General features: G+C 39.4%; 1 protein-coding gene across 2 annotated transcripts in view; it reads right to left on the bottom strand.

The window, feature by feature from the left end:
- Positions 1-17,670, bottom strand: part of iqgap2 (IQ motif containing GTPase activating protein 2) — a 164,929-nt gene that overhangs the window by 65,499 nt on the left and 81,760 nt on the right. The window contains exons 6-12 of one of the 2 annotated variants that reach the window (XM_031893843.1): positions 11,129-11,196; positions 10,184-10,297; positions 9,099-9,277; positions 7,360-7,447; positions 6,801-6,964; positions 5,129-5,216; positions 142-305 (exon numbers count right to left, since the gene is read on the bottom strand). In XM_031893843.1, the coding sequence (XP_031749703.1) occupies positions 142-305; positions 5,129-5,216; positions 6,801-6,964; positions 7,360-7,447; positions 9,099-9,277; positions 10,184-10,297; positions 11,129-11,196 (865 nt within the window). The remainder of the gene's footprint in view (positions 1-141; positions 306-5,128; positions 5,217-6,800; positions 6,965-7,359; positions 7,448-9,098; positions 9,278-10,183; positions 10,298-11,128; positions 11,197-17,670) is intronic. The other variant, XM_031893849.1, reaches the window with a different exon arrangement.

The raw sequence follows: 17,670 nt of genomic DNA, 5'->3' as shown, positions 1-17,670 counted from the left end.
GGAGTCTTTTAGCTCACTGGCCACAAATACAAACTTAAAATATGGTTAATAAAGGCACCAACCCAATCAAATGAACAAGCACATCACTAGTGGCACTAGCAGAAATGGAAATAGACCCAAAGGTTCTGGGAGACTCCTTACCGCAGGGTTCTGTTTCTGCAGACTCTGCAGTTCCATATGGTATAGTGTTTCAGCAAATGGATGAACTGTAGGCATCTGAGCCTCGGGCAGCTGGAGTGCTGCAAGGGTTTGGGAGGAATCGCCACTAAGAAGAGCCGCGTTGATCTTTTCCACGGCTTCTAGCACTGAATAACAGCACAAATGGAATCACAAGATTAACGGGTCATTTAGTGAATGGCAGAGTGAGACATACTTACCCTGCAAGTCACAACTCTACCTGCACTTTATGTCATTCAGATGATGGTGTTGGTAATTGCACATTCACCAGTATAAAATAAAATATTCATGTACACTTATTGCTTTCAGGTGTGAAAGGTATGCGTCACTATTTTAATGGGCCTTAACTTGCAACATTTGTGCTCTCCCATTAAAACAATCATATTTTCGATCTCATTGGGTATAGCTGTTTGCAAACATCCAATGTCTGCTATTTGGCAGGTATATATTTATCTTCCGATCAGGTTATACTGAAGCATAACAAAATGTCTAATAGCTTTCATTGTCCATTGGCACACACACATACTGTACGCTCAGGCACATCTGCAATAGGCACAGGAGGTCACTAAAGTTAGCAGAACATTTTGATTCAAACTTGAGTTAAAAAACAGAAAACAGATGAAAGGTGGAGACCAGTCTCAAACCAACCTCTGAACTGTATATACATGCACTGTGTTTTATCTTTTATATTGCTTGTATTTTATGTTATTTTGCCAAGCACCCTTATTGCTCCCTCTGGCTTCAGGCTATCCCTATAGAAAATAAATACAGGATCTTCCAATACAGAAGGTTTTGCCTTGCCTGGAGCCTGCTTGACAGGGTAGGGATTAAACAACTGCTAGTAGCTATGGGGTCAGCAATCTAATCTACTTCTGACTTGGTAACCTGTGCACTGTACTTTATCAAATACATGACACAGACAAGACATATAAGCTTTATGCCCATGGCTTTCCTTCTCACCAGCAGTAGCGAAATGTACACGTGCCATACATGTAAAGCTTATATTTCTTGTCTACGTCATATATTTCATACAATATAGTGTGTATGCCACATTACACCAATGTCAGAGTAAAAAGGGAAGAAAAGTCACATTACTGAAAGGGTAATATAACTTGTTAGATGACAGTTATTTACTTTAGTCACAGTATTAATGTACACTAGATATAAATAATATGGAGGTCCATACAGTACTTACAGAAAACAATTTTACTGCTACGTTCTCATAAACTTTGCTATTGTTGCTCACACAGCCCGAGATATCATAACAAGAACACTCCCACAATACAACTTAACTCTCTTGGTCCTTTCATTCAACTATTGCCTTTATGGTCTGCTGAGGTTTGGCCCAAGTCAGCACACACCAAGTGGTCTAACCACAGTTTATGAGGATATTTACTAAGGCTGACCCTGACACTGTGGTGCTACAGGATGGAGTGTTGATCCCACTAAACTCTTCGGCAGAGAACAAGCTGCTCAGTTAGCTGGACTTTTTTTTTACTGCTACCCTTTAAGATGAGCTCCACAAGATCTGTTCTTAGCTGACTCATCGTCATCATGTAAAGTTGGTTTTCTCAGGCCTTTGGCTTCCTAAATTATCCCCTGAATATTAGCAAAAGAGGCCTACACACCTTACACACTATAGGGATTCACTGACCCTACTGCCATCTAGTGACCCAAAGTTGCAATTACAATATAATTGACTAACCATAAAATAATATAGGCAATTGAGCCACCCTATACGGTTACTTTAATTTAAAATTAATAACTTCTTTAATCAAATAAACTCATTGTTCACGAGAGTGAGGTTGTGCTAAATAGCATAAAATACTAGATGAATTACAAAACTAAATATAGTGCACGTATAACAGTAAAGTGCCTAAACTGCACTTCCTAAGAGTTTGAGACTGGATTTTCCTCTTAGGCAAAGCTTGCTTTGCAGTGCAATGTGTTCCCGCAGCTGTTGCAGAGCTACAACTCCTGTTACCCCCAGCCAGCGGTAATGGGAACTGCAGTACAGCCACAGGACACCCCGATGCAGAACAAATAAGACATGGATACGAATTGGGAAAAAAGCAGGCACAATAAACAAATAATGTGTTACATCTAAAGCACATGGTAAGTGATAGGCAAGTTAGTAAGATTATAAATGCAACAAATTTGGAACCCTCTTTAGTGACAAATCACCTGTAAGATGCAATTCTTAGAATCATTCCAATTCAATAACAAAGGTGCTCAAATTTCTGCTTTTATAAACGATCACACATTTATAGATATGTGGCATTAAAATGTTAAACAGAAAGTCATGCTAAAATAATAAACAAAAAAAAAAAATTCTGTATATATGTAAATGTGATGGTTCTATTGAGGTACAGCAGCTTTTAACATGTGGAATTTAATGTGATGTTTTAATGCAGACTAGCCATTGGCTATTATGTGACTGGTCTGAGGTTTGCTTTGTGGCATGTGAATGGGAGAAATGCAATGCTGCCACCTTGTGACTTCAAAGGATCATATATAAAAGACTGTATTTAGGCATAACTTTCTATTTAACAAAGCACACTGTATATGACATTGCGGGGAAGCCATATTAACAAACGGATGTCATGTAAACCTCACCAGATAATTTGAAAATCAGGAATGGTTCTAATAAATGCACATAGCAGGGCTGCTCTGATTGCAAACTGAATGCACTGAAATCATATGCACCAGTGTAGCCCATCAAGCTGGATTTTCCAAAGGTGCCCATTGATCATGATTTTATCACATGACCTGGTAATGATCATCACATTGATCAACAAGAGACAGGAAGAACAGAATCCAATTGCACTCAACATATCACAGTTGGCTTGGCTTTGCTACTGGAGCACTGGCATGTTCTACCTGCTACATTAATGCTTTGTTCCATGCAGCAATCCCAGTCATGTTAGACATTGATACAATGCCAGTTTGTGGCACCCCAGATGAAAACAGTAATGAGGTTATTGAACTAACATTTTATACCACTATTTCTTTCATATGGAAAATTACTTCTGAAAAAAGCATCTACCAGAAAGAAAATAAATACAGAAGCTTGTATCATTAAACAGCCTCTTTAACTTATATTCTTTCTTCGTTTTATCTTCATCAGGAGGGCTGGGGAAACTCAATTCCAGCCCCCAAATATTTATTGGAGAGCAAATAAACTCATGAGGTCAAAATCCAAGAAAACTGGCATTAACAAAACAGACAAAACTGCTGACAAAACAGAGCATTCATATAACAAGTAGAACACCAGGCTAAGGATTAGAACACACATTTCTCCTAAATGCTACAGTAGAATTGTGCAGATCTGGAATACAATCTGAAATAAGAAAATGTAAACTTCTCAACCTAAACGGGATTCACACTGGGTTTCATTCTGGATTTTATAACAATGCACTTCTGATGAACTGAAGGCACCATGCAGGGATAGGTCTGAGCCACGCTCAGGGGCAAGTCTACTGGTACAGTTTCAAAGCCAGAGACAGCAGAATATGGTGGAAAAAATGACGCATGCAGTGCCATGCAGGTACAATATGTTCCACCTTTCTGCCCAATAATGCACACTGCTTTCAGCTTCAATTCCGAATGACTCTACACCTGTTTTAACAAAACACTCAGTACATTGCAGTCTAGCAAAAATAAATAGACAGAAAAGGTAACTAGCAGTGCAGCAAAAAAGAGGATCAAATCTCTCTTCCACAACTGAGCAGCAATGGGTTGGCCCCATCGAATTCAAATTAATTAATTCCAACTGATTGGCTGATAAACTTGCACTAGCTGCCCATTAGCAAAATTCACTGTCTAAGACAGGAATCCCCAACCTTTTTTTACCCACGAGCCACACTAAGATGTAAAAAGTGTCGGTGAGCCACACAAGCCTGAAAAGAGTTCATTGAGTATGCAAAATAGAAGTGATTGGCTATTTGGTAGCCCCATGTGGATTGCTGGCCTGCAGGAGGCTCTGCTTGGAGTAAAACTGTGTCTCTGGGCCTCCAAAATTTGCTTCCAAGCCAGAAATGAAAAAATGGGCACCTACTTTGAGGCCACTGGGAACAACATGTTGCTCATATGAGCCACTGGTTGGGGATCACTGGTCTAAGAAGAGGCATCAAGACAAAGACAGCAAGCCACCCCCATCCTATTTAGACCTACAGGACATGGTTTCAGCCAACATAAACCTCAATTCTCAGCTTGCTGCCATTACAATGCTTTCCTAGAGGCAAACTACCCATCTGTGACATTTAAGTACCCTTATATTTAAACCACTGTGTAGAAGAAGACAATATACCCCCCTCTCATTACTATTTCTGTTTACTTTCTTTTTAAGTGTTTAATATGACATTCACATATGTATGACTGCACAGGTAATCTGTCTGCATAGTACTGTTATCAGGGGAGCAGCCATTATTGCTCTGACAAGGTAATCATCAGCTGACTTTATGAAGGTGCCCTTGGTAGCCAAGGAAAAATACTATAGTGCTTGTTAAGGTTTACCCAGCAATAACAAGCAGCATTTAGCAATGGTTCCCTGGTTTTAATTATTAAAAAAGACACAAAAAGTTCAAACGCCCCTTTAAAGCTTAAAAAAGGAAGCATTATTACAAGAAAGCAGTGTGTTATGGGCAAGAAAGGGCTTTATATTGCAACAAGGAGCCGTGCGTTTTAGTGAAGCAATGGCAGCAGATGCAGCGGCTGCCCGCTGAAATGGCTACGGAATGAAACAAAGAAATGTTAACTACCTTATACATAAAGAATACTTCCAAAACTGCACAGAGTAGTGATTGGAGTAATTGCAACACTGAGAAGGACAGCAACAGAAACAACATTTATTCCAAGGATTTGGGTTTTTGTTTCGGTTAATCAGAATGTAAACTGTTTGCATGCAATTCATTGATAGAGAGTAAGACTGGGAAGTGAAACTTTTACTCACTAAGAACGTGAGCCTCTGCTTCCTTATTGGCAACGCTCACGTCTTTTTGAATCTCGTTTTTGTCAAGAATACTGGGGGCACCTGCTTTCTATGGGATCAGGAAGGGACAAAAAAATCTTCAGATTAATAACAAAGCAGGGGAAAAATAAAGAGTAATTAGTGTTTTCCTGGCAGTCAGTATAAGGCACTATGACAGGCATTGGTAAAATTTAGGGCTTAAGCTGTTTCAGAACTGCGGCTCCCTCCATTCCCACAGCAGTTCTGCTTTACTGTCACTGGAGACCCCAGGATTCAAGGTTCCGCAAGAGCTGGAGCCAACACATTTGCCTATCCCTGAACTAAAGGATCACATTTAAATGAACCCTTTATAGAACTTGTGTCTTTAGCTAAGATAATAATTCTTAACACCTGAAAATGTTCTAGTTTGATGAAACTGCAGTGTGACATGCCACAGGCTTCAGAGAATGGATCAAATGTGATCTTAGGAGCAAAAGGCAGCTGGGCATGTATATGAGGTCACAGGACCAGATGCACAATGTTATCATTGGACTATTTCATGTGAGACAATGGCATCAATGAGCCTTTCACTGCACATGAGAGTCTAGAAGAGATCTGCAATAGCTGGGTGAATATATTCCATGCCTGATATTCACTGATCTCTTTTTTTCTTTAAAATGCTTAGAAGTGAATGGAATCTATATGAGGGTGATAATGACATGGGAAGAGAAAATAAACAATTTGCATTTTCACTTTGGATAAAAAAAACTCATGTCTTTTAAACCCAGTGCTCATTTGTGGTGCCAAAAGGTTTTTAAGTTAGTTGGGCGGATGTACCTCTCCTCCCAAGGGGCAATTCTGACACTAGTTGAACATCTCCTCCTTCCTTACAGAGGCTAATTTACGAACACAGGTGCCAAATTATTCCAGGGCAGCTACCAATAAGATCCCATCCCTGCAGCTGGCAACCGCGCGGGTGCAATTTAGCACCTATGTCAGCCAATGAATCCGTGCCACTATAAACTAGTTGTACAGCTGTATCTACAATTACTAAAATGCCCCTGCGGGCTCTAGCTGTTTGTATATCCTGAAGGCAGACGGTTATTTCTGCTGGCAGACAACCTCATCCATCATGTTGACTAGAAATAGCCTTCATTTAAGATCTTGTATACTTTTTGGGAGCTAAATGCTATATATCGGTCATATGCAACCTGTAGCCTTCTAGATACCTTTGTCCCAGTAACCTCCCCTTTCATCTGTCAATTGGATGCTGGAATTGATAGTAAAGTCTTGTATTAAATATAAAGAAACCCTGAATATTCTACTAAATAGCGCCTTAGAAATAGCTTAAGCGGCTAGGGTGTTAAGATTTTCCATGCAATATGTATCTGTCTGTATGTGAGCTGAATTCAGCAGAAAGTTAATCCGTGCCGTTGTTATAAGATCACAATTAAACATTATGGCATTTTTGCCCATTCCCCTATATGCACAGTTGAACCTAATATGCTCTAGTTTACCCCATACCTTTCAGTAAGCACTAACTCTTTTCTTGGCCAGAAACCAGAGCGGCCCCCACTTAAGATAGGACACCTTGCAGTAAGTAAGATTGCAATTGGCAGGAATGTGAGCCTATTCAGTGGGGGACGAGTTCTGATCGCTTAAATCTCCCCATTACCTGTGTTTTCTGTTCTTTAGTGTTACACAATTGTGCCAGGTACCATGATGAATTTTTCGGCTGCACTTCAAAAAGGCTCAGAATAGGAAGCATCAGACCATTAAGCAAAGCCACTTCATCCTTCCTGTCAATGGCCTCATTTACTTGCACTAAGGCTACATTGGCTGAAAGGAAAGACAATCTTACAAAACCTGTAACAGGAGAAAAAAAAAGTTGCACCCCAGCCCCCCATAAACCTTTTTTTTCCCTAATTTAAATCACAGTTTTGAAACTGAGTGCATCACATTTATGGGTCTCTTTCTCCATGACAACAAGAGGGATCGAAATTTATAAAATAAAAATGCATTTTGATAGAAGCCGGTATATTAAGCAGAGGAGCAAGCCATCTGGCCAGCGCTGCCTGTTAAAAAAGCGATAGCTGGAAACACGTGCAAAACATATATATTAGTGTAGCTTTCATCTCTCAGCCCCTAAAACTAGAAAGGGGCAACATACAGTCATCCTGATGTGGCCCAGTGGGATGCCACGCATTCCACGCCACCTAAATCTTTGTACTTACTGTTAACCTTAGTGATGTGACCTTGTATCTCTGCTTGTGTAAGCAGCTCTTCATACACATCCCTCTCTTCTTCAGAAATTGTGTTATTCTGCAATTGACAAGGCTCTGATTAATTACTCATAGGAATAGCAATTACTGTTGCACTAAATGCTCTGATCCATATTGCTATTGTATATTAATGAATTAGTTATTTAAACATTAACTATAAAGAAAATAAAATGGTTTATTTATACCTGTGTATACTGTTAATTTTATTTATCTAATTAACTACATTTTAAATAAAACCCGTGAGACTCTCTATATATTGGTTGTGATCAGTAATCCCAACACAACAATATCTACATTGTATTATTGTTTTACAACATTGCGAGCCTAGGTAGAAAAGGAATGGTAAAGTGATACTAGCATCACATGCAGTAGAAATCATTTAATATTACAGGTATGGGATCCGTTATCTGAAAACCTGTAATCCAGAAAGCTCCGAATTACAGAAAGTATTCCATAGTATTCATTTTAATCAAATAATTCAGATTTTTTAAATCAATTTCCTTTTTCTCTGTAATAATAAAACAGTACCTGTACTTGATCCCAACTAAGATATAATTAATCCTTGTTGTATGCAAAATAATCCTATTGGGTTTGTTAATGTTTTACTGATTTTTTAGTAGACTTAAGGTATGGAGATCCAAAATATGGAAAGATCCCTTATCCAGAATACCCTTGGTCCCAAGCATTCTGGATAATGGGTCCCATACCTATACATTATTAAATTGTGCTGTGTAATTTTCTTGTTGTCATATACACTGTCATTAGCAACATTATGGGGTCTTTTCTTGTATTTGTCATACAGCACAATAGTGAGTTTTTACTCACTAAGACAGAATCACTTGACTAAAAGGTTAGCCTGTTTATAAAACCAGCAGAAAAAAGAAAGGCATATTGAATGTGGGTGCCCCCCAGAGATTATACTTTTCCTTCTACTTTATCATCAATGTACCTATAAAAGCTTCAAGCTAGGCCCCTCCAGAAGTCAGCAGCTTATTGGACTGCGTATAGGGACTTCGGGAGGGCCTGCCCAATTAACCAGAAATTTATTTGGCAGGTCTGAAAATTAGGTGGGATAAAGACTAAAGGCATGTTGATGTCATCCTTGCCCAACAGGTCTATATAGACCCTCAGTATGACTCAACCTTTGTGCCTTGAGCCCTCCAGCTTCTGCTGAATCATCATTATATTGTTTAATAATAGGTGATAGGCTGCATGTTTTACATCTATCCTGTAATAGGCAAGCTAGAGCTGTGCAGCGAAGCCACAACAAAGTAGTGGCAATAAAGAACAAAATATCACACATTTGCCCTTAAATACAGAGGAGAAGCCAGATATCAGGGAAGCAAACTAACCTTATATCAAGTAGAGAGCCCCAAAGAAAGGATCTGTGGATAAATCCAACCCTTGGGGTGAAGAAGCAGTATATGCTGTCAAGAGAAATGTCAACATCTTTCCTACCTAGATACTAGGGCATGTCTGAGGGTATAATCATTGGTGCCATAACCAAAATATTTAAAAAGGGCTAAGTATAAAGGTGATGCCTGTCATTTGCCACAGTTGTCACACAGAGAAAGTGATCAAATAGTTCCATATACAGAGCTTGAATTTAAGTAGTACCTTTTCAGCATATTATACAGACCAGAAAAACATTATGTGAGTTACATCAGAGGAACAGGCTGAGGTCTCGCTACCTTTATCTTTGCATTATCTTCTTTTATTTTCTTGGCTTGTGCAAGCACATTCTGGTACTCCTCAGCAAATCTCTCTTCAACATTTAATAGCATTGCATTGGGGTTCCTTAACGTTACCATTGTTTGGCTAGCTACGCCTTTGTCCAGAGCCTCATTAATGGCAATAACTGCTGCATGCACTAAAAAGAGGAAAAAGGGCAAGTCAGAAAACACTAAACTGTTTATATTATATATAAAGCAGCAAGTAGTCAATGACTAAGGGCATCACATTTAATATCATATAGTGCATTGAAATGTATATCTATCCATTGTATTCAATTGTTTATAAAATAGGAAACCAGTGATTAAATGTAAAATAAATGTAAATAGAAATTAAGACGATGGGGACCCCCATCACTGATTTTCTTTTTTTAATAAATTACAATTAATGGACATTGCTCTTCAATTTCTCCTATCGGCTACCACTTGTCATTGACGTCACATCGACACATCCCCCATACTGAATTGTACGTGGGCATTTTGGTTGTCTGTGGGGTTCCCGCAGCCTGAGGAAGTATTTTTAGAGAAATACAAAATGTTGCTGTTTGCTAAGGGAACAAGACAACGTTTTCCTCAGCTTTTGGTTTACAACTTCCCATCAGCAGTGCCACATTGCTGGGCCCTTTTCTATATACTGGTCGCAAGAACACCATCTTAGTTCATTACTCTACAATTTATTTGACGATTTGTGTTCTGTCCTTGATGAACATAATATACATAATCAGTTGGATCAAATTAAAAGCAAATTGCAAGAAAAAAAATCTGAGTTTGAAGGATTGGAAGATTTCAAAAGTTTTGGATTTAGATTATTATAAAACCATAATGTACAATAGGGGCTATGGAGATCTGAGATGTGTAGAGACATAAAAATAATTTGGAAGGCCACATCTAGCCGCAGACCCCCAGTTGGAAAGCCCTGAGCCCAATTCATTTGCAATGTTATGCTAAAGTACAGGAGCCTCTTTGGTTTTTTTTTTACGTTTTTTCATAGAGGACCATAGGAATTTTTTCATTGAGTGAAAGGAATATCCCCACTTCATACTTACAGGCTGCCTCATCAACAGAGAGTTCATTTGCTAGAATGCCCCCAATTTTATTAAATGATGGCATCTGGATTCCGTACTTCTCCAGCTCTTTCCGCATATTGCTGATTTCCTCCTCTAGAGAAAGGCAAACATAATAATGAACATTATACTTCATAATAAACTTCAGTCACACTTTACTGCTGTGCTGCAAGTTGGAGTGATATCACCCCCTCCCTTTTTCCCTCAGCAGGCGATCCTCAGAACAATGGGACGGGAGCAAGATAGCAGCTCCCTGACACCTGCATTGCTAAAACAAAAAATGCTCCCATGCCCCGCCTATTGTGAGAATTGCACTCAACAATAAAACATCCAAATCCGACCATGACGCCTCAAGTTACAAACAATAGCTTATCTGAAAAGCAGTTCTAATGTGTAGCGCTGGCTCCTTCTGAAAGCTCAGACTCAGGCACAATGCACTGAGATGGCGCCTACACACCAATATTACAGCTAAAAAAATACATTTGTTGGTTCACGAATAAAATTTTAATGATAGAGTGAATTATTTGCTATGTAAACAATGTGATTTCAAAATAAAAAGTACCCTATCATGACAGAACTCCTTTCAGGTGTGGTTTGATCAGTCACCATAGTGATTTTCTTTTTTTCTGGGATTTTAACATGTGGGCATTCACAAAATCCAGAAACATCAGGATTCAGAAAGTGTTTAGAGGAACACGGTTAAAGTTATGTGATTTTAAAGCTGTGCCGTATTTCTATGTTGCACTACACAGCTACCGTACCATTGAGACACGAATGAAGGCTCTCTGCAGCTGAAGGGATACATATAGAGCTTCCAATGAGTGAATAATAATCTATACTTCCTTGTTACTGGGTTAAAAGAAATAAACCAAACCTTTCAGCAGTCTGTTTTCTGTAAGACACATATTGGGCCATCCAGCCACTTACCTGTGAAGTCCACTTTTCCCAGTAAATCTTGTATCTGAGGTGCAATTCCAAGTTTGAACAGATATAAACTGAAAAGCAAAATATAGGTGTTTTGTCTAGTTCACATGTCAAGCATGTTTACACATTTTGACAAATTGTTAGAAACCTTTCAAATCAAAAATATTTTTCTTCCTGTAATGCTCTGAATCTGCAATTTACTTTTGTATTCTGTTAAATTCTGCAATAAGTCCTATATGGAAATGTTTCAAAGATAATATGTACATAAATATCCTTACAGCCTCCTCAAAACTGCACATACATAGAGACTGAAACTTCCACAAGGAGGCGCTACAGTCTAACACAGTAACATGAAACCCCGAAAAGGTCTGTTTCTAATTTAAATGTCCATCATCCACTATTCTATTTACTTACAGAAATACACATGACAACTGACTTGTATCAAGATGTAAACAGAAACAATCTTATATTTCAAGCCCTATACACAAATTAAATGGACTTGTGACCCAGAATTTTTTCGGAAAGGGAATTTCGGTTACAACAGATTGCACAATGAACTTAACTTGGCTGGCAGACCTGCCTTATGCTGTGTGTATATCTCTTTGACCTGATTAAGCAATATGAGCTTTTTTTCACAAGTGTATTTTAGGAAATCCATGTATAGCCTTTATACATGTACACATATATATACACATAAATGAAACACACACACACACACATATATATAGTATTTATATAGTATTTATACACATAATATACACAGTATGCCAACACTCTACTTTTGTTGAACCACCTGTTCCAGACCTACAGCCTAGTATTTCATATTTCAAAGTGAGATGTAATTGTAGAGATGGTAATACTATTAAATAGGGCCACTCATAAGTGCAGGTGGTCAGAGGACTTCAACAAAACGGCATTCCCTGGCTTTCCACATTAAACTCTGACTTGTAGTACTAACAGGCAGCCTGCTACTTAAAGGAAAATAAAATCACATGGAGCTGCCAAAATGTTAGGCACCCCCTGTGATTATGATTGCTTACCCAAAATCCCAGACCAGTGCTCTTATTAGCTAAAATCATGCACTGGCCCAGGTACTTCTGTAGAAGCTCATTCATCATCATCATCTCCTTCTGCTTCCTTTTTCTGCTCTTTGGCCCAAGATGGGGTGCGCATACACAGTAAAGTGAAAAGCCAAATGTAAGGCGGCCATACACTATAGGATCTCCTGTATGCCAACCTAAAGTGGATGATATTGTTCTAATCCACATTACAATGAACGGGATAGGATCCTTTGGAGCGAGGACAGCATCAATGAGCCAATGCAGTCCTGGATCCACTGGGAAAATTAAGCCTGTCTGGTCAACATCTGGCTGATTTTTGGCCAAATATCAGTTGGGGAGGCCCTGTCTGTAAACAAGCTTGTATGCATGTGGATCTAGAGGAACTGAACAGCCACTGAGCCAAGCAGCAGCCAGAAGTGTGCACAGTATGTCCATCCAAGTGCAGGTAGTGGCTGCAAACTCTGCCACACTTAACCCCCAAGTCAGCCTTTCATTGCCCTGTGCATGGGTCCGAAGTGCTAACTGATCAATATCTGAATATCTAGGACTGGCTAGATATTGAACTGGCCAGGTTGATCCTATAGTGATCCTATAGTGATCCTATAGTTGTGCAAAGCAATAACAAAGCAGTAATAAAGAAGATGGGTTCCTGGTGGTGGCATTTACCTCCACGGTCTCTAGAACTACACCCTATCCTGCCTCTGGCTTTAGATATCTTCCTATACACCAGTATATCAACGGTAATAACTAAAATGTCAGTGATTTCAAATTTACAATGGAGTTCCGCCTACTAAGAGCGCAAGGCAGCACTGCAGCCGCATCAGAAATAGACACAAGATTCTAGTATCCAAGGCAACCTAAACTTCTTTAGCTCGATCTTTTCAAATATTTCTGTGCTCTTATATCAGAGATACCAGCTGCTACTTGGAATGCTTCCCTTTCGTGAGATACCAGCTGAGCTGCAGGTCAGCCCATCACCCACATTTCTAAGGCTACTTACTGTATTCCAAGCAAAAATTAATCACATAAATACGTAAAGAGGGAACCAGTCGTTATATTTGCTACATTTGACACACAGTACAGCCTCACTTGAGGCCTTGGCATTGCCCCAATCAGTGGCGATGGTGGTGTGACGTTGATGGCACTAATGCATGTAGACCTTTTAAGTCAGACTACAGTAATGGTTTCTGATATATATGTATATATTTGAGTGTTGCCAAGCAAGAGGTGCAAGTGAAACACTGAAAACTCAGTTACAGAGGATCCAGTCTATCACTATAATGTATCATCTTTTGTTGATAAGCAATATAGCTAAATGGGAACAATTTCTCACCTGCATATGTGGTTCCAAAGTCCAGGACAGAACTAACCTTCAGTTATCTAGCCCCTAACCTATTTATTTGCTGATATTGGTCCTTCAACTACAATTATATAGCATGCGTAGGTTTTGTGTGCAACTTATTAGACCAACATGCACGGTCCCATCATCATTATTATCATCTTATGCTTCTTTCTTCTTCTCTTTGGCCCAGGTTCACACTGGTCTGGGGAATCAGGTAGGTCATTATAATAACCGGGGGGGGGGCGCTAACATTTGACACTCCCCAGTGATTATTTACTTCTCCATCAATGCCAGAGTCATTACTGCACTGGCAGGCAAATTTCATTTTTGGCAATGGGAGCAAATTTTGATCATTAGACCAACATAGATGTTTGTGACCCAAACATTAAATTTGAATTGCCACATTGTGCCAGCACATTTTCCTTGGAATTGCTATTTCATACCTGCCCAGTAGATATCTGCCTCATTTTCGGCCACATATATGTCAGGGAGGCAGTCATAAAGGGCAGATATATGGGCTGATAAGCTGCAAATTTGGTTTGAAGGGGCCTTATCACAAGCTTTAAAGGAACAGTAACACCAAAAAATAATAAAAGTAAAAGTAACTAAAATATAATGTGCTGCTGCCCTGCACTGGTAAAAGTTGTGTGTTTACTTCAGAAAGTCTACTATAATTTATATAAATAAGCTGCTATGTAGCCATGGAGGCAGCCATTCAAAGGAGAAAAGGCACAGGCACATAGCAGATAACAGATAAAACACTATTGTATTCTACAGAACTTATCTGTTATCTGCTATGTAACCTGTGCCTTTTCTCCTTTTTTCCAGCTTGAATGGCTGCCCCCGGGGCTACACAGCAGCTTATTATATAAATCAGTGCTGTCCAACTTCTGCGGTGCCGAGGGCCGGAATTTCTCTAGCATACACGGTGGAGGGCCACTAATGGAAGCCAGTTTTGGCCACTCCCCTTTTTGAACCACACCCACTTCAAACCGCACCCATTTTATCACAATGGTGGTAGTGCAGCAAAAACCCAAATGCTTGGCCCTCACTGCTGGGATATCAACAGTTATTCATATATGAAAGAATTATATTATGTCATATTAAGACATACCCTTAAATCCATATGCCTCCTCCTCCCCTGTGGATAGCACAGCAACCCCCAGTACATAATTGCACACCTTAGGGACCATTTAATGGCTATTTCCAACTGCTAACAAACTCCCACAACAAACCCCTGCCAGGTTCACCTCCCACAGGTAGTATAGGGCAGGCAGAGTATGGTACACACAGGCAGCACTCTGCCTCCCTTATGCCGTCTGTGTGTGCCATACTCTGCCTGCCCTATACTGCCTATGTGCCATACTATGCCTACCCTATGCTGCCTATGTGTTCCATACTCTGCCTGCCCTGTACTGCCTGTGTGTGCCATACTTTGCCTACCCTATGCTGTCTGTGTGTGCCATATACACAGGCAGCATAGTCCAGGCACTACATACAATTTCTTAGGTGTGAACAGGGGAACAATGGGAGTGATTACAGCCTGAGCCTGAGGTGTGAACACTGCAGGGGGTGAACAATGCAGAAACCAAAAGGTGTGAAAAACACAGGGGATTACATATTTAAACAATACAGGGGGATTACAGCCTGAATCTGAGGTGAGAACCATGCAGGGGGGGCAGTTAATCTCAGTACTGATACCATTTAAATCTTACACAAGAGTAAACCATCAAAGCAGCCAGACAGGTGGGGGGCCACACAGAGGGGGGTCGCGGGCCAGCACTGATATAAATTATAGTAGAGTTACTGTAGCAAACACTCCAGTTTTACCAGTGCAGGGCAACAGTGCATTATATTTTTATTACTTTAAAGCTCCATTTTTTGGTGTTACTGTTCCTTTAATCTGCCTATGTATGGGCAGCTTTAATGGCACATCAAGCACACATTTGTGTGCTTGAAGTGTCATTAAAGCTGCCCATACATGAAAGCAATTCATGTATGGGATATTTTATCCAGAGTACCTGGGACCTGGGCTTTTTTTGGATAGGGGGTTTCCTGTAAATTGGGTCACCTTAATAAACCCAGTAGGATTCTTTTGCCACCAATATGAATTTATGCAACTTAGTTACTATCAAGTACAAGATTTATGAAAAGTACTGATTTATAAAAAGAGTTTAAGGGAATAATTTGAAAAAACTACATTTATTTGATACTTAGAATTACTTACTGAACCACATAATTTCAAACTTTCTTGTAGAGGGTTTCCAGATAAGAGCTCCCATATATGTCTCAGCCAATCTCTGACTACTGCTGAACTACAGATGGAGCACATACGTTTTATATGAATCTTATAGCAGCCCATTCACTTCAGTGTGGAAAAGGGTAAGGCAGTGTAAGAAGCCAAGATATAGTCTGCTCCATCTGGACAAATACCAGTAACTTCTGCAGGCCCTTATTGCTATTCATTTTGCCTGATATACAAACATATTTAATTTCAACCTCAGTATCCTCAGTATCTTACCTTCCTTACATTGAAGTTCATTCATCTCTTTCTCTTTTCTATTGCAAGTGACAGCAAACAATCTGTTATTTCTCCCAAGGCCAGACATTAGCAAAGCCGTTCTTTAGAACATCCAGTGCATGGCCTGCATAGTAATGTGTTTTAACATAGGGTTCCTTTTTGCTGGGTTAGCTCCACTGATGGCCTGACCTATGAATGTCCCATTAAATCATTTGGTGTTTCTTTTGTTGCAATTTATATAGCGTGAATAAATAATTATTGAACCAAAACTACATTCTAAGCTAAAGACTGGGAGGTGCATTTTTATGGGCCAAGAACACTAAAATATGTTAATACAGTATATGAACTTTGATAGTGTATTTATACATAGTAAAACAACAACATTGCATTATGTTGATAACATATTGTTTGTGCGATAATGAATGCTGGGTTATGGGGAGGCTGATAAACATGTAGCCCCTACATCATTATTCTGCTTATGGCCCCTGTATAAAGGTTTGCACTACACTAAGAGCCCCAAGAAGTGCGAAACCTGTCTGTAGTTGGGAATCTGATCAGCTATTATTCTGGCTTCTGCTTTAAATACCCAGTGGATGAATGAGCTTTAGCCTACAGGATAAACACATGTAAATGGTATTTTCTTGGAGCTCTTTGGGATAAGTTTCCAGAATTCCTCTTGTCTATTTGCACACGTATGAGGTGGTCTCCTCAACCCTATTGACCTGTTTGTGAATCCACACTCTACCTAAGCTGATCAGAAAAGCCTGCACTATACCAAATTCTTAGTTCCCAGAATTCTTTGTGTCTAATCTTTATACACAAACCCTTGTTTAGGAATAGGCTTATGGTTGGGGGGGTTGAAAGGAATACGGCTCTGAGAGGGATCTGCATGCAGAAAATGGCTTTACTACTTACATATTATTTTGTGTAGCAACTGTTCAACTTTTGCCCCCCAAGATGGCTGAAAAGTTTAAAAACTAAAGCTGGAAGGCTGCATCCCTGAATAGTATTTTCTCTGAAGTTGGGGACTAGCTATCTTGTATTAATCTGGAAACATGTGTTGGTTAGCAGCAAAAAACCTGAAAATCCCAGGTATGTTCTTAGGTTTGGAACATACTGGATATGTTTCCTGCTGTAATATCCACTATAGGACATTCCGAAAACCACACATATTCTATGTCAAGGGTCATTTGTTTGCAAAGGTGTGAGTTACCATGAGTTATCGTGAGTTATCAGTGGTAAGAGTTCACTTTCTTGCCAATGGGTGGTATAAATACTAGCCTTAGATGGGATGATTATCCTATTTTCAAAATATAAGAATGCTTCAGGGCAATCATGCTTCAGGGCAATCATGCTGATTAAAATTAATTAGGTATTTTATTGAAAAGGCATTCCAGTGCAGAGAGTCGTTTTGTCTCCTAAACCAGTCATAACTGATAACACCGTTTTAATGCACACTGTGGGAAAGATAGGTTTCTTTCCTGTTGCCTCTATGAAACACACTGGCTACTGATAAGTGAAACTGCAAGCTATCAAATTTCATTTTTAACTTTTAAATAGCAAATCCCTTCATGTAATGTAAGATTTCGATAAGAAGTGAATTCTTTTTATAAGAAGTGGT

The sequence above is a fragment of the Xenopus tropicalis genome, chromosome 1, assembly GCF_000004195.4.
Source record: "Xenopus tropicalis strain Nigerian chromosome 1, UCB_Xtro_10.0, whole genome shotgun sequence".
NCBI classification, from domain to species: Eukaryota; Metazoa; Chordata; class Amphibia; order Anura; family Pipidae; genus Xenopus; species Xenopus tropicalis.
Note: the sequence above shows the minus strand (reverse complement) of the source record. Positions and strands in the feature narration are given on the sequence as shown.